The sequence below is a fragment of the Agelaius phoeniceus genome, chromosome 4 (assembly GCF_051311805.1).
Source record: "Agelaius phoeniceus isolate bAgePho1 chromosome 4, bAgePho1.hap1, whole genome shotgun sequence".
Lineage (NCBI taxonomy): Eukaryota > Metazoa > Chordata > Aves > Passeriformes > Icteridae > Agelaius > Agelaius phoeniceus.
The window spans coordinates 57,775,581-57,794,021 of NC_135268.1; the positions used below are offsets into that span (position 1 = coordinate 57,775,581).

The 18,441-nt window shown below is 35.0% G+C and overlaps 1 protein-coding gene across 10 annotated transcripts in view; it reads right to left on the minus strand.

Annotated features, from left to right (window-relative positions):
- SLIT2 (slit guidance ligand 2) overlaps positions 1 to 18,441 on the minus strand; it is a 260,841-nt gene that overhangs the window by 65,465 nt on the left and 176,935 nt on the right. For 5 of the 10 annotated variants that reach the window (XM_077177663.1, XM_077177660.1, XM_077177667.1 and 2 more), the window contains exons 10-17: positions 8,722 to 8,793; positions 8,017 to 8,088; positions 7,425 to 7,496; positions 5,442 to 5,585; positions 5,146 to 5,309; positions 4,357 to 4,380; positions 1,921 to 1,938; positions 653 to 803 (exon numbers count right to left, since the gene is read on the minus strand). In XM_077177663.1, coding sequence (XP_077033778.1) covers positions 653 to 803; positions 1,921 to 1,938; positions 4,357 to 4,380; positions 5,146 to 5,309; positions 5,442 to 5,585; positions 7,425 to 7,496; positions 8,017 to 8,088; positions 8,722 to 8,793 — 717 coding nt within the window. The remainder of the gene's footprint in view (positions 1 to 652; positions 804 to 1,920; positions 1,939 to 4,356; positions 4,381 to 5,145; positions 5,310 to 5,441; positions 5,586 to 7,424; positions 7,497 to 8,016; positions 8,089 to 8,721; positions 8,794 to 18,441) is intronic. The other 5 variants (XM_077177665.1, XM_077177661.1, XM_054633202.2 and 2 more) reach the window with 3 other exon arrangements.

Sequence of the window (18,441 nt, forward strand, 5' to 3'; positions counted from 1 at the left end):
TACTGTTCTTTGCACATGGAGAAATCTTGTAAAGCTGTCTTAATTTTATCTTTCACTCCCTCCTTGAAGATTACTTCAGTTGTAATGCTTAAAAATAATTCCCATATGGCACTTGTCAAGCAAGTAATAATCTCTGAGTCCTTCTCTCCCCACCTCTATTCATTATACTATTATCTCATCTTACCTCTGATCTGTTTGTCTGCTTTATCTTCCTCTGGTCTCCTGCCCAACAAACATAATGTGTACTTTGCATAAAAAGAATCATCTCTGTCATTTTAAACATCTAGGTAGCACTTTTTAAGACAGACCTCTCTGGTTACTGGATGCCCTACTTTCTCCTGCAGTTAAAAGTTAAAATTAAAATAAACCCCACTACCTTTCAAAAAATCAAAGTGGATTCCTCAGGTCCTGAAGAACTAGAAACATAGAATAGTTGTTTTATTTCTTTATCATAGATTTTTAGGGCCACATGGTATTGAAATAATGCATGAATAATTTTTATGAATATTTAAGCCTTTGAAGTGCATCATGGAAGCGTTACTTAGTTACTTTCAATTTTTGCTGTCCAAAAAAAGTAAAGCTGTGGTTTCATATTTAAAAATTTTAGTTTTTCTCCATAAGTAAACAATCTTTTATTATGGGTTCAACTTACAACTCTGCTGTGTACTGGGGAATGTGATCAGGAATTTTGTTGAGTTTCTGATTGGAGCAGTCCACTGTGGTTCCTTCACAGCGACATTTCTCAGGGCAAGCCAAATCTGCAAAGCAGTCTCCACTTAATTTGGATCTGTAATCTTCAGTGCCTGTAGAAGATTAAAGTCAAAACACAGAAACTAAGTCAATAACGTATAAGATTTTCTTCTTGTGAGAGGGTTGAAAAGACGTCTGCAATGCAGATAACGGGTGGGCAACTTGGGAAATGCATGATAAACTTCGTGATACTGAACAGACACAAGGGCTTCAAGAGAGGGTTAAATATAGGGACTTAAGATATGCTGGAAAAAGAAACTGAGACCAACTTCACATAGCAGGATAACATTAACTTGAGCTTTTCACAGCTGTACTTTCTGCTGATTATGTTGTCAGCCAATCTAGCCTTGTTTATAGCTAATCAAACAAATGCCTCTGTTTGTTTTAGAATTTGTTTTCTTTCTCTGTATCAAGAATAAATAGATCCTGAATGCCACCTTTTCTCTTTCTCTGGTTACAAATTTGTATTGTTGACTGGACTTCATTAACCTCTGTGATTTTTTTGTTTTTATAGTCCCGATACTCCACATCATCTCAACAAATAAGTTGAAAGCCCTGTTTTCAGCTTTAATTTAAAAAATGTGTGATCCTGACTTAAGCCTCAGCAGCTTGCCATGCTGTAGAAAGCTGCGTGACGTTCCATGGTGCTTGACAGAACCATGTTTTACTCATACCTCACAACCACATGGTTAGATCAAGCACAACAGAAAATCTCGCTACATTATCAAAACTGCATCCATTAGGCCAAGGATAAGAGCAAGGGAAAAGAGGAGGGAATAGGTATAAATTACAGAAGCATTTGAAGTTTAATACTTGCTTACATGACATGGCATTCTTATTACTGAATGTCCAGTGCCACAGTAACAGTATCACTGTCACAGATTGAATAAAAATACAATATCTATACAAAAAGAAAAAAAAAAAGGGAAAAAAAGAACCACATTGAAAGTTTCCTCCACCATTTCCCAGAGTCAGTCAAAGAAACATCCTAAACATATCAGGAAAAAACATCTGGTAAGGAACTGAGGGTGGGTGACAAAGAAAACAAAGAGAAGCCAAAAGGACCTGTGGGTTCTTCTTGGACAAAGGTGAAAAGACTGAGACTAGCAGAAGGTGCATCAGGGCTGGGAGGTACACTGTGATTTAGTTCAGACACTGAACTTTACTTACAGCCAAAATGGTGAACTCCTGAAAAAGTAAAGATAGCCAAGAAGGAAAGAAAGACAGAGTAATGCCAATTAAGACAAAAACATGAACTAAGCTTTCATGTTCTCTACTTAACTTTCATTTGATTAGAAGATGGTGCTAGGGCCATTGTCCTCAGCAGAAAGAAAGAATAATTCATTTTGAGTAGCATTTAAAAATGAAGATAAGATTGGGGTTTATTACAGATTTCATCTAGGATGATGATCATGCCTCCCATGAATTATTCTTCACTATTTTGAATATGTCCTTTAAAAGCTGCTCCCTAAACATATATAGGAGTTACAGAATATTCTGAGTTGGAAAAGACCCACAAGGATCACCAAGCCAAATATACATGCTATGCCACTTAAATCCTTAATAAATCAAACAAATATAGGAGAAACAAACTGCTCAGTGGAGGGGGAAAAAACCCAACAGTCATCAGATACTATGTTATCTACCACTTGTAAATGTTTTAGTAATCCATATGATGAAACCACTACAGGGTACTTCTATGAGGTAGCAGATAAATGATATTTTTTTCAAATAAATGATTTAATACTTGCAAACCTTTAGTCTTCCAAATTACCATAATGAAATTTTACTAGGACTTCATAGTGTCTGCGGAGCAACATCTCCAGATGACATATTTAAAACAAATACTAAAAATATTTAGGTGTTTAAAGAAATGCTAAGATTATTTTATAGTATCCACTTCAGTATAAAGAAGTGGTTTTTAGCACTTTTAAATACCCAATAAACAAGTCAAAAAATAAGTTTTGTTTTTTTCCTCCTGAATCCAGAGTACATCACTGTTAGCAGTTTAAACAATTAAATATTCAGAGACAATGCCTTCCACAACTAAAATACTTTTAGGTAGCATCTCCCTGATAACCTGATAGAAAGAGAAAGCAACAGAGAAGCATGTATATAGCCCATTCTTCACAATTTAATTATTTTTCTTCTTTCCTCCCGCCCCACCCTCCCCCTGGAATACCATTTTTAAAAGGGTATGTAAATAAGCCTAAACTGCATGAGTGGCCATGTAATAACCAGGCTGTGAGGACATTTGCTGGCAGGAAAACACTTCTAACTCACAAGTGAAAGTTGTGCCGGCAAGGTTGAGTAGAAGTCAGTCTGTGGCAGGAATACAGCTGTACTACACACTAAGGAATGGAATGGTACTACAGGTTTGTGAAATTGAATTCCCCTGTTTTATGCTGCTTTAACACATTTTTGTGGATGCTAGTGCTGACAAATTGTGGCCTTATTTTGTATTTCATATTTTCTTTACTTCATATTCAAAACAATGTATTAGTATAAGGGCCTGAATTATTTCACATGACTGCTGCAAATTTAAGTGTTACATCACACAGCATTTGGAGGAGAGCTAAACATACCAGCTGAAGAGAAAACAACTAAGATGACTGCAGAATGATGATATACCTGTAGTACTTGAAAGAAGGAGTGCACTGGTGTCCTAATCAATTACTGTAGATATTTTTCTAGATATTAAACCATGGCAGAAAATCCCGATTGCAAAACACATACTGTAACTCATCAATAGATGCATTATTCCCTTGTTTATTTTGTTATTTATAATCTGTTATGAATATAATGTGAGTGAATATTTTTTTTTCTATTAAGAAAACAGTGCACACACTGGCAAGCAATGTAAAAGAAAGAAAGATCCATATTTCAAAGAGCTAGGTCCAACATTGGTAAATCTTTTGTAAAAATATCATAGACTTATTGTAGCTTAAAGCTGTGTGTAAATTACTATTTCACTCCAACTTGAAAGTCATATTTTCTTTAATGGAAAGCATTTCTGATTCACTGTATACATGTGACCACAGAATGCCTCTAATTAAGAATATCAGCTTTCTTTTCCAAGCATTCCACTGTGATTTCCTAAACAAAAGAGGGTGAGCAAGCAGCAGATGCAGCCAGCGTAGAGCAGGAAAGCAAGGCAAGAAAACGTTCATTTGTAGAATGTTTAGTCTTTAGAGTTGTGCTAGCTCTTTGATGGCAGCATGGATTCCTGTGTTTAAAAGCAGCTCAGAAGCTACATTTTAAAAACAGTAGCAGCAGAAAGGCAAGGTACAAGGTAAGTAAAAGTGTCAGTTAAAATATGAACTAGCAGGTGCAACCTTCTAAATAATATAAATATAGGTATAATTTTGGTAGGTTGTGTGCAAATCTGTGAGACAGAAAAAGGTAAACGGAGCTGCATGCTAAGCTCTAATATTCAGAAAACAGAATTACTATTAGTCTACAAAGGAAAACTATGTATAGCTATAGGTAATGACTAATGTTAATACACATGCATCAGTTTCCTAAAAGCTATGACAAACTTTGCTTTTGGGGTGAAAGGGAGAGAATATCTGCAGTTAGTCAATCTTACTGCAGAGCCAAACCTACCTGGAATGAAATACTGTTCTTTAGCTAAATAAAGAGAAAAAAAAAAATAGAAGATGCACCTGAATGTCAGCAAGCAAAGAATGAGTTTTATTAGATTAAGTATGGACTGCAGTTAACTACAGATAATTAAGTGAAAAAAATGTGTATTCACAATGAGAGCTGATAAACAACGAAGTGTGAATAGTCATAAATGTATCCGGAACATGGATTAAAAAACAGTTTTCATCTGGTATTTGCACTTGAGACTGAATAAACTGTAGAATGTGAAATGCACCTGGAACAGCTGGATACCATATGACAAAAGTTAGGATTTAAAGAAATGTAAGTAGGAAATGGAATAAGATTAGAAAAAGAAAACAGTAAATTTCAGTATGAAGTAAGCTCCCTGTATAAAAGGAATATGTTATGTTTCCATATTTAGCTTAGAAATTTTTAGATCTTTCACATATTCCAGAGCCCTGTGGAAATTTAAAAAAATGATTTATGGCGGTGATACTTGTAGTGAATAACTTTAGCATTTAATTCTGAAGTTTTATATATTACATTTATGTTGTTAGATTTAATGTTACTCAGAAATAGTGCCAAATATGTTAACTACAGTAACGTTCCGTGATCCCACAGTCTATGACTTCCCAGATTTCCCTCTATTCAGTCAACCAACTAAAAAAAAATAATTCTGTGATGTTTAATAATTCTGTAGGGAGACAGCTGCTTTCATTAGAACTTCTAAAACCACTATTTTTCTTTTTGCCAATAAAGGAAAAATAGCAGCCGAACGAAGAAAATTACCTGAGCAGCGGAATTTCTTGCTTTTGATCTGGCCAATCCTTTTGTTTGCCAGCCGGCGGGGGCTGGTGCACCGGGCACCGCTGGTCTCAATGGGGTTTGTGTGCAGGTAATCCGCCAGCCACTTCAGATGGCAGTCACAGATAAACGGGTTCTGAGCCAAATGCCTTTCATTGGGAGGAAAAAAACCAATAATATCACACATTATTTCCCTTTGGTCTCAGCAGTACCCAGTGCTTTTACTGCACTGTAGAATATGAAGTCATACTTGAGAAAACCATAAACAAGTCCATACGTACAAGGTCTGAATGGCACGTAGGGGTGAGAAGGTGCCTTTTGCAATGGTCTGAAGCTTGTTGTCGTACAGAGAAAGAAGATTCAAGTTGTGCAGATCTTGAAAGGCATCAACTCGCAGACAATTGATCTTGTTGGCATTCAATAATCTGTTTAATGGAAGATAATTATAAAATTGAAAGAAATCGTTCTGTGTCGTGGCTTCAGCATTTTTCATAGACAATTCTTTGTGCATCTTTGCAACCAGAACAAGAGATGTTGTAACAAATTATAATTGACAATGACATAAGGAATTTCAGTGAATTGAAGTATCTTATTTAGGTTATACATATTCCTGCATATTTGAACCTTGGAGTTTAAATGCTTGCATTTATTTAGCTAAATTCACATTTCTTGTATGTGCTGGTAGAATGTCTGTGTGGTATTTGTGTACTGTGCAAAGAAACAAGCCTAAAAAATCAAGTATATTCAAGGAAAACTAGTTTCTTTGCCAAATAAATAAACAAACAAAAAGGAAGTGAACACTGTGTTCATTAGCTGGAAGAGATGTGCAGTGGCACTTTTAATTATATGTTACTAATCAGCATGCTGCCACATTAACAGAGTTGTACTAAAAACTGGTGGCATGGAATATATCCAAATCTGTCTTGGATCCTTTCTCCTCTGCATCTTCAAAGGGAGCCTTTTCTTCCCTGTACCTCCCAGACTTTTAGTGTTAAAACAAACAAGCCAATCTAAACCAAGTCCTTTTGAAGAGAAAAAAAAAGCCATTCCATTAAAAGCATTTTTATAACCAAATACTTTTTACTTCTTTCCATTTTGAGCCAGAAATGAAATTAAATGGTGGACTTGAAACCTAATGCTCTGATAAAAAGTTTTGCCACACAAGTAGAAATTTACTTAGACCTAAATGTACTATCTATACAATGCACATTAACATAGGGTCTTTTTTTAATGCAGACTTGAGAGTTAGGAAAGGTCTTTTACCTTAATTTTTTTTACCAAATCTGAAATATATTTTGTAGCTAAAGCATCTTTAAAGGAAAACAGGAAAGCATACCTGCCAACTACTATACTATTTTTCTGACTAAAGTCAATCAAAATGCAAACCTCTAGGTGGTGCTAGAAGTTGCATTTTCTTTGTATATATATTGCTGTTTTGCCATCTTCAATTAGTTGACATTTTGCCAACCACTTCATGGTGAAGTCTGGACATTAGGTAATTCTAAACATGTGTGAAGGCTTTAAGAAGGCTCTAATTCAGCAAGTCAGTTATTCTGGGGCAAGTTCTTTCAAAACCACCACTGTTGTTTTATGGTCTATTTAACACATTTCTTTTACACGGTACACCTACTTGCACAGCCTCTTCTGTTAAATATTGACAATCTTTGATAAAATTACCATCATGACATTCTTTATTCCAGTATAAAATCTAAACAGCAACTGTTTAAAAGGTTACATGTGGAAATTTCCAAAGTGTGAAACGACGTAGCAGCTCAAGTTCACAGATTCAAAGAATTGCAGAGAGTGTCAGTAAACATTAGAAGTCATCAATGAAACTGTGGTGCAATATTGTTCTTTCATGGGTACAACTAGAAATGCAATTGCATAGCATTTCCACTATATATTTTCTCTTTATAAAACACACAAATATTACTTCCATGGTTCCCACACAATTATATACATTCTATTTGTCATTTACAGTATCATATCTTTATGAGTTTTATCCTTAGAAACTCCACATGGGAGAATAACTTCATTTTAATCATTTCAGGCTGAAACATTAACTGATATGATCACATTTCTGGATGAGTGGCAAGCTGGCCTACAAGAGTCCTGACTCTTTTGGTTTTAGCATAATTTGATTTTACTGTACTTTGATCTTACGTATGGGATTTCCTGCCAGTTCTTCTTCTAGCATAACTCTCTCATCATGTTTACCCTTTTGAATGATCCTAAAATAGAATAAATAAGAAAAAAATACTCACAGCAGTTGCAGGGAAAAGAGTCCTTCAAATAGGCCCTTTGGAAGTTCTGTGATTTTATTGCCATACAGGACTCTGTACCAGGAAATAAAGCATACAGACCTACCATTATGAAAGGCAGGGAATTTGACTTCAAACATAGCAAAATTCCCATTTTCCTGAAAAGAATTGAATAACAACCACTTGATACTTGCAATATCCTTGTGGTCCTGTGAGGCATCAGGATCACACTTTCCCAAACAATGTCTAACCCAAAGATCTCTGCAGAATCAGCACCTCACTGATTACCACAGGCTTACCAAGGGACCCTGCTAAATGGATTTGCTGTTTGCAAGAACAACTAACTGGGGAATAAAATACATGATTGGTTGTGTTAACTCTTTGCCATGAACATATTTATAAAAAACCACACACACTATTAGTGTCCAACTGTAAAAGAATATTCAATTACCACTATCATTCTAAAATTATTATTACAACTTTCAGAATGGATTGAATTTATAGCAACATTTTGCACTGAGCCAAAAAGCCAGAATAATTTCGCTGTAAGAATATGAAAAATTTGTTTCTGTTTACAGGTCAAACAGATACCTACAGTGAATTGAGTGAACGTAAGCCCTGGAAAGCATCTGGAGCTGCTTCAGAGATCTGGTTATTGCTCAGGTCACTGAAACAAATAACATTTGATTCAATTAATTCAAGCTATTTTCAAAATAATGAACTTTAAGATAATATGTAATCAGAATTAAGCATGGATGGGAGAGAGAAATTGGAAATATTTACATGAGACACTGCCAAAGAATTTTAATATAAAACCACTGCAATTGCCAGTACACTGAAACTAAATGCATAGTTAAATATAGTTCAAAACTCTTGGAATAAAAGGAGAAAATGTTTACTTTTCCTGATTGCTTAAGTACATTTTTAAAGAATTCTCTGCTTGCTATAACCCCAGAGCTATAAAGCCTCAAAAATAATCTGAAGTTATCCTCATTCTTTTTTTTTTTACTAGAATTTTCACTACAGTAACATAGTGCTTCTATGCAAACGCACATTAAACTATTTCAATATTTGCTAAAAACCCAGATATTATTAATACGACAAAGATGATATATGGTCTCAATCATTAGGCTGCCATATCAGTTTGCCTTCTAGCAGTCAAACTTTCTTAAGAGCTCACACATTAACTGCAGTTCCCCTGTACCCTCTTGATTTGTTTTTTTTATCTGGATATATACACACACACACACACACACACACACATACATATGTAAATAAATGTAAGTTATTCGGTACGTACATTCTTCGGAGCTTTTTATAGGGGGAGAAAGCTCCAGGAGGTATGACCTTGATTGAATTTTGTTCTAACCGTCTGCAAAATAAGAGCAACAACATAACTATACAACCCCCAAGCTAAAGAAGAATCTAAAGACATAAGAAATTAGAAAGGATAGACTTCAACAAAGAAGACAACTTCTTCTTTCTCAGTATAATTTTTACTTCTTCCATTACCAAATAAAACTCAAACCAAAAGAAAAAAAACCAGAAAACCACCCCACCAAACAACCAGCCAAACCTTTAAACCTGTAGAGAGTAATATTGTAAATTAAAATCAAATTCTGATTTCATATTTAAAAGAAAACTTACTTTCAAAACATATAAGATTTTTTTAAAATTTAAGTCAGAATTCTCATCAAAAATTTCAATCTTGAATTAGTCTTAATTTAATCCCAATGTGCTATTCACATATAGCAATTTGCATAGTAATTTTTATTCAGAAATGCTTAAAGATTTCTATGAAATAATTGAAATATGTAAACCATGGGAATGGGGAGAGGAATGTTCCTACAGACCAAATAATATATGTTGCTACCTGCAATAAGGCAATTGCCATATTTTTAAAGATACACACAATTTCTTTAGATACTGTACACAAAATATTTTCTTTAACATACAATACTAGATTTGCCCAGCCACACTTCTAACTTCTTTAAACAAGTATTTTAATTTCAGCTTGTAGCTAATGTTACTGACCATGTTTGTTTTGTATGTATAGTGACCGTAATTGAAAATTCCCATGCTGTAAAGTGTGACTTTACTGATGGAAACAATTTTCCAAGAAGTTTTTGAACTTGTAGATGTTTGCATATGGGAAACCAATGCAGATATAGACCTGTGGCCCAAGTGCCAACAAGTCAAAACAGAGTCAGTGATGAGGACACTTAAACCAGAAGCTGCTTCCTCACACACCCCAGCATATCATGGTTATGGTAGAGCAAATTTCTGCCATGTGGACATAAGAAACTATTATACCAAAAAGTACTACAGGAAAAGCCATGATTATTCATACTACATAGCATGCTTACCTAATAAGCTATTGCCCTCTTTCATGCACAGGTATCAACTCTGTGATTTATGCACATAAAGACAATGCCAAAATCTTCTTAAGAAAATTACTCAAAAATCATTTAAGTTTACTGCAGTATTCTAACTTAAAAGGACTTTGCCTTAGAATTTAAGATTAAAGGGCCTTTTTAAATCTAGAGGCAGAAATACTGGCCTATTTTTTTTTTCCTTTTACTCTTGTCCTGCTACTTGTCTTCTGTTTCACTTTTGCTCCGATTGAGACATATGAGTCTCTGTGTGTGTGCAGTGTAAATAAAAAACTCATATATTTTAAGTAAGCTTTTCCAAGAAAACATTCTAACAGAAATTGTTTCTTTTTGTAAAGTTTCTCAAGAGATCATGATATAGTTGAACTGAAGCTTTTTTTTCCTGCCTTCATGAAGTCTCTTTCAGATAGAGATATTTATATATTTAATACTTAAAATCTCTTTATTCTGATAATGCTTTAAATTAACAGAATATGTTGTTGAATGGCTTATGATGAACTCAAGGAAAAAACCCAAAAGCTCCATGAAAATCTTCTAGATGAAGAAAATCTCACTTCATCACAACTGTTTTGGTCCTTTTTAGGAAAATGTTGTCACCTTGCTGTAGACTTCAGGGGTATTTAAGCACTGAAGGGAATCCCATGGCACAAGATGGAAAACTTTTTCCATGAACACGATGCTCATTCATACTCTTTGCCTTGACTGAGCCTTTTGGACCCATGAAACAATTTTGCATCAGCCTGGGAGTGCTGACCAGGATACAAAGGAACAAGGTCACTTCTCTCCTATACACCTGGCTAGATGCAGAAGGCAAACACCTGAATAAGCAAAAACTTGCTGAAGTTAAGGCCAACACCAAGTTAGGCCATACCCAAGTATTTTCTGTCCTTACATTTAAATTTTAGTTTAGTTTTCACCGAAAATAAAGATTAGGCGTGGTTATCAGCTAAGGTAGTTTTTTCACTCAGGTGCTAAATCAGGGAGAGGTAAACCCTCCAGATAACAAAACTTCCTCATTTTAGTAACTGGAAGGAGTTGAGTAACCAAATTACCCCAGCCATGGAGAGCATGGTTGCCATCCATCCACTCTTGTTACACATTCTGTTTGGCAGGAACCACCTGCCTAACCACCAGGGACAGCCTCACCTGACACTGATCAGATGTGGAGTTCTGAAAACAGCCAAAGACATACCTTGTACAGGGAAACAGATAAGGCACATGCAGAGAACTGGAAAGGAGAAGGGTGGTGAAAAGGACAGGGAAGGATTAGGCCATAATGCAGAGGAGGTCTTGGATTGCCAGGGAGGGAAAAATGGGTATATGGGAAAGAGATATTGCAGTAGCAATGCTCCCACATGAGGCTATCACAAGCCTCATTTATAAAAGCAGTTTATTAGTCTAAAATGGAGAGATTCATAACCTAGTGCTGGAGGGGCTCCAGTCCACACTCACATATCTTTAAACATATAATGATCTTAACTAGGTAGGAGAAGGCATGTAGCTTGAGGTCGAGCATTAAATAAATTAGGACACAACGTATTTTCCAGTTTATTCTCTTACTTTAAAATACACATTAATTCTATAAACTGAAGTACTTTACAGGATCCATGTAGGTAATTTTTCATGAGAAGGTGAAATAGCAGATTTCATTTACTGCTGTCCAATTTGGCTACAAATAACATGGCCAAAAACTGAAGAAGTCTTGCTACAGCATATTTCTGAGAGCTAACTTCCCAGCAGTTCTAGCACCAATTCACTGGTGGATATGAAAATGAACTTTATATCAACTTTACCTAACATTTCCTTTTAGTGTGGCATTTACATTGTAGCAGACAGAATATGCAGTGCTGGGATATATTTACAAGCTCTTCTGGATAAAAGATTTGTTTTAGTAGGATCATCTGAGTATGTATTTTCTTAACTTAAGCTGAAATGTAGACACTGAAACACATCACATTTTAGAAAATGAGATTAACATAAGACAAGAAGAAAAAGATTATATAAATAAAGAAGAAAAATCTTTTATACCCCACTTTGTCTGTAAAGAAAGTAAATCAAATCCACATTTTCAAGCTTTGTTATCTTCTAATTTTCTGCTTTATCTTCATAGAATCAGCTGAATTTCACAGAGTGTAAATTTGTATCCACTATTCCAGAGAAAATCTAATTAGATATATTCCCAAGTCATAAAGTACAGATAGACTAATATCTAAAGGAAATTTGCATTCTACTGATAAAACCCACAGTAATTAAAAACTTCTTTATATTAATGCCCTATATTAAATTAAATATTTTTAATTCTGGAATAGGATGGGTTGTAGTTATAGATTACTGAAAAAGTCAGCCATTAAGTGCTTGCAAATGACTTGGCCAGAAGAATTATTATATCACCAAAGAACTAAAAAAAACTTGAGTCAGTATTTTTCCATGAAATTTGTATTAAATTTTGTTCACAACAACTCCTTTCAAAGTCATTCCAGAAGTCATTTTTTTCTTATGAATGAACATCTATGTATCATAAACAGTGCCTTGGTGGTTTTTTTTTCAAAAGGCACAGTCAATTTTAGTAGCATATTTAATAAGCTAAGATAATGGAGAAAGATGGTTAAGTACACTCTTCATCAAAGCTTGCATTGCCCCATGTAAAAAGAAGTACTCTGCCCACCATCACACAAATGCTAATTAATGCTTTTAATATGAAGTCTCCATCTCCTTTTAGTGTTTCACTTCAAAGAAGTCCTGCATCGATACATAAGTGTTTTACTGTCTTTTAATGCTGCCAAACTAGTTGAAACCTTTTTTGAAGACTATTCCCTAAACACTCCTATCTAGGAAATGTACTGTGAACATTTCTCTTTGGAAATCTTTCCCCTCTGCTTATCACTGCAGACACTGTAATGTACAACCACTTACTATTCTGGGAAACAAAGGTGCTTCTGCAGTTGTGACTTCCAACCTAATCAAATCAAATCAAAGTAGGTCCCCAGCCAGTAGACAGATTCTTCCCACACGGTCCCCAGAGAGCCCTGTGACATGTAAATCACTTGACACTTTCCAGGAGGATGCTGTTCTGTGCTATGAGCCTGCAGCACACCATTACTGATTACTGCTTCCGCACTTCCAGAGACAGACAACATGCTTATTTATACTGACACTTCTAAACTAGCCTCTTTCCCCACTATAAAAAGCCATTTCTGTGAAAGACTGCTCCTCCAGGAAAGAGGGCAGACTGAGAATGGAGAACAGGGTGTTCTCTACAGAATCATTTTTCATTTAAATCATCCAGATGGGGTATAAGATACTAAGCCCTCTTAGTAGAGAATGGTAAAAAAGTATACACAGAGATGTGCTGCACCTAAATGCATGTAAAGGGATCAGAGATGTATAAAAAACATTGCATAATACTAAACTAAAAAAAAAAATCTTGCTTAAGAAAACGTGAATTTGAATATGGAGGAGCAAATTAGACATATATTTTGTAATTAAACAATCAGAACATAACATCTTGATTCAGTAAATTTGGATGACAGAATAGTGGCTTTAGCAGTTAATTAATCTATACTTTTAATTCCAATATCTCCTAATTTACAAGAAGTCTTTCAAGAAAGTTGTCAAGAAATCCCAAAAGAATTTTACTACAGAGAGAAAGTGTAAGCTGTGAAATGAGTCTGATGTATTGCACAGATGCTGATTATACATGGTAATAAAATTGACAGCTCTTCTTTGCATTTCCCCATCTGCTTTTAAAGTAAATGGCAAAAACAGCTGTCAAAAAACCAAAAAATAGATTTCAGTGATGGGATTGAGTACAGCTCCTGAATCTGAAGAACAGCAATACACAGCCAACACATCTCTCATCACATAAAACATCTGCCAGATTTTGGGTTTTCTTTGTTTGTTTTTAAAATAAGGAAACAGTAATGATTTCCCTTGCTAGAGGAATCCTTGAGGCTATTAAACAAAGTACCTTTTTTGTCTCTCCACAACTGCACCTCTAGAGTGCTTAAATCCACTAAATGTCACTTCTAGCCTTAGCAGCAGAAGAATTCTGTTGAAATCTGTGATATCATCCACATCTAAGAAAACAAAAGATGTATTTTGAATCACTACATTACTTCTTTTTCTTACTTTCAGGCTCTGTGTATTAATAAATCTGTTTGACAGTTTCCTAAATATTTGTATATAAAGAATCACTGTCAATGTTGCCCTAAAGCTTGCCAAACTGTTAACATCCAGTCTAATTGTTCTATCAAATATTTCCTCAGGGGATTGTAAATGACAGATGACTCCTTAGTCTGCATTGCATCAAGAAAGTAACAAGAACTGCAATTCTAAAGCTATTAAACAATTCATCTCATTTTCCCAAAAGGAAGTCTCAAACCTGCACTTCATTCCAGAAGGGGCCATCTCATGCTCTGAACTCTAGAGTGTCACTAATGATGATGGGCTTGACATTCCTCCACTGCTACAGGTTCAGGTTGGAGCAAAATACTCCACTTGTTAAATAATTATTTGCTTAGTACTTTGGCTTCTGTCAGTGTGGCTCCAGTGCAATTAGCCTGGGTCACCCAGAGCCAAGTTAGTCTCTCTAATTAGCCCATTTTTGATGAGAGTTCTTATACTACCAAACCTAGTCAAGCTGTTGAGATAAGTGTTTTAAATTCACAAAAGAAATAGATACAATCCTGCTACACTCTTGGCTCATCACAAGCAGGGACCTGTCTACCTGTTCTAAAAGAGCAGAAACAGTACCTTGAAAATCTCCCATTGTGTGAGACCAACAGGGTGACAGGAGTCCTCACTACCTGCTAAATGATACATGGTCTTACACTACAAATCTTCCACAAAACTTAGAAAGGGTTTTAACTGAGATTATGTGGTTGCTTACTAACTATGTATTTAAAGATGTAACTGGTAAAGAAACATTTGAATGATGACAAAACACAAAATACTGCAAAGTCAGTATCCATAGTTTCTTTTCAAATTACTTCACTCACATAATTGCTGAGGAAAAGTAATCAGAAATGAAGAGCCATATGTGAAAATAAAACCTAAGGTTAACAACACCTTTGGAGTGTGGCACAGCTGTCAGAGATCTACAGGGGTTTCTCTGGAAAAGTGACGTGGGCCTTCTCCAGCTTCCCTTCATGCTGTATAAAATATTAATTTATTCCATGCTTGAGTTATTTCTTTCCCTTGGCAGCATCAGAGAGGTCTGTCAAGGTGCCTCTTCTACTTAACACCCACGAAAAAATTGCACAAAACGCCGAGAGGTGGAATGGTGCTCAGCCTGGCCAGCACCTACTGCTAGGTTCTAGAGAACAGCACTGCTTTCATACACTTCTGTCTGGTTGCTTTGTTCTGTGTCTCTATGTTCTCTTGACTCCTGAAATGATCCTGTTGTCTGAATTTAATTAGTTTTCAGGATAGGACACAAGGGTATGAAGAAAGCCAAAGACGTGAACAATGGCAGCACAGAACACAGGCTAATAAGGAACAGGTTAGATGTTATACATACAAAAACATCTGACAACTCAAATGAAAAAGATGGGTTTTTTTGTTTTCTGAAAAGAATAAAGCCACATGATTTACAGTAATTTTCAGATTAGGAAGATATTTGAGTAAGAGCATGACAAATCATTTCTTTTGTGTGTGTTAAGCAGACAGGATTAGCTATCAAGTAGCAAAATCATCTATTTTTGAAGCAGTAAAATGAAATATGGTTTAGGTTTTGCCCAAGAAATAATAAGGTAGAATACCAAAGATAAGTTACAGGTAATTTAGTGAAATCTGCATTGGTAAATATATTAAGGTGAAGAAATTAATACCTCAACAGATTTCTTTAGCACATTTTAATTTGTTTTACATTTATTCAATATACTGCATTATGGATAATGCATTTTTCATTATTTACATGTAATTATTCTGTGTTTATATGCATACATCTTATAAAAGATGTTTAAATTTTAGAAAATTTCTAAATTTTTGATTAAGCACACAAACCAGTTGTTTACTACAGCATTGGGCATAAACACTGCTTTAACTAAGACATAATGACCCTCCCAAGATGACAGAAAAGCACAGCAAGAGAACTGTACCAATTGACACACAGATCAAGAGCCTAGACAGAGATCAGCGAGTGGCAAATCATAAAACTTTTCTAGTAAAATTATAATACAGTATTATGTTTATTTTCATGCAAAGATTTTCAATGTTTATGGCCTTATTTGCAATATTTAGCCAACTAAACAGGGTAAGGGACTTTTTTAAACGCAGTCACAGTGCATATTGATACTAAAATTTTATTTTCATGTCACCTATTTTGCAGCAGATATTTCCATTTCATTAGGAACATTTTTGGTCCTCCTCCATATGTAAAGCCTCCTCTTAGGAATTCTCATGAATAAGCACGTAAGCAATACATTTTAACTAATAATATTGCATCTGAAGATTATGTACTATTATTATTTGATATAGGCTTTTAAACCTAAAAATGCATTAAATTTTAGTCAAAACAGAAGGATAAAGCTCTAGATTTCAATGAAAATTCACTATGCCTCCATAGTCCACTGGTGTAAATCTGATTATCTGGTCCAATGCATTAGCCAGGACAGATCTTGAAAACACTGGTCTTAGAAACCTTTGGCTAGGGAAGAAGACAAGGTTTGAGGAAAAGGACACATGAAGTACAGTTAAAGAGAAACATATGTAAGAAAAGTTAATTTTCATATCAGGACAATTATATAGAGTTGCTCAAAAGTTTGGAGTGTTAGAATAAGAGCTGAGAAAGTATTAGCCAGACCACATGAATTTATTAAGGGGCATTTAGTTACTTATGTGTTTTTCAACACACTTTATTTTAATCCAGCACTTTCTGAAAATTCAAAACCTGACAGTTTTCTGGCTTCCTACTGACCAAAGTATTTACCACTATTCATAAGCAAATGAATGCTATAGCAATTACTTTAACTTTTCATCCATAAGTAGACATCATCTTTTCACTTGACACATGCAGGTGAAGAGCCATGTGTGAAAAAAAATCTAAGATAAAGAATATCTTTGGAGTGTGGCACAGTTGTCAGTATTTGTTATGAGAGCAATTAAGAAAAGATCTCAATAGAACAGAAAAGTTGAAAGAAGAGCCATAAGAATAATTATCATCAGAAGGTTAATATGTATTTTCTCAAAAACAGAAGACACAGTTATAGAGAACTTTTGCAAACTACTAAAAAGCAATATATTGTAAAGACCAGTGACTATATTAACATATGTATATATACAAACAACTTGGAAAAACCTTTCCTTGCTGGATGTGCAAGATTCTGGAGAACAGCACTGCTTTCATATGTGCAAGATTCTGGCTGATGGCTTAACTGTTTAAGAGGTAAATCACATGTATGAACTGACATCCCAAGTCCTAAGGAGATGAACGTTTTGATTTAAAAACACAAATCTAACTTGGAAAACCAATAATCAATTTAATGCCTTGTAACTTATTGAATCCTCTACTCAGCATCCCTCCTTTCTTTTCAAGCTGCAAAGATGCAGGGTTTGCTCTCATTTCTGTCCTGCTGCACAGACAGACAAATCATGCTTTGAGCTGTTAAAAAAAGAGAAAGCTGCCTTATCACTGACATTTCAGAGCTTTCCTGCTATGAGTTTCTTTAAAATGTCTTCAACAAATGTACCTAAACCATTCCAGGTGACTTTTCTCTGTAAAGGGTCATCCTTACATCTTTGCATCTTGATATAAGAGTCTCTCTATTCAATTGCTACTAATTTAAGGCTGTACCTTGGACTTTTACCTAAGGATTAATATTAAAAGACAACAGAAATGGTGAAACTGCACACATGCCAAGCATCTCTGGGAAGGATACAGACACAGAAGTCCCAGTACTCAAATAAAACTCCTCATGTATGCAAAGCACTTCCCCAGTGTCTGCAGTGTGATCAGATCACTTTGTCTTGGTTAAGTCCATCTGTCAAAATCAGTTCTGCCAGATTTCATTTCCTTTCCCCTCTTTTCCTCTTCTTTTTCTTCTTTCTCTCCTTTCACTTCCTTTTTTCTCCCTTCTCCTTTAATATAGTCTGAGTGTTACTGTGAGAAGCAATCTCAGGAGCTTTTAATCCTGCTTAATTTCAAACACAGCTCACAAAGATGTAGTTGAGTGCTTGGAATAACACACATTCATTAACCAACACTTATGAAAACAAAGTATATAAGAAAGTATATAAGAAAGAATGAGATGAGAAGATGAAAACATGAAGAAGATGAAAACATGAAGAAAATTAGCCAGAAATCAGGTTCATAAGATAAGACAAGACTGAGGGAAAAAATTAGGAAACTTGTGGAAAATGTAAATAAAGTTGTCATGAAACAACTGTACTTTTGGTTTCTACTTTTTCTAGTTTTGGTATCCAAGCATTATAAAGCTCCATTCACATGAAACAAAACCTTTATCCTGAAGGCCATAGTAATAGAAAGTCAGGGGCCTTTCAGTACATTGGATTGTGAAGGTGAACTCTTAAAATCCCTGACTTCTATATGTTTGTTTTTGTTTTTTTTTCATTTCACATATTATGTGGTTTAGGGTCTTTTTTGCCTGTTACAAAAACTAGAATTATCT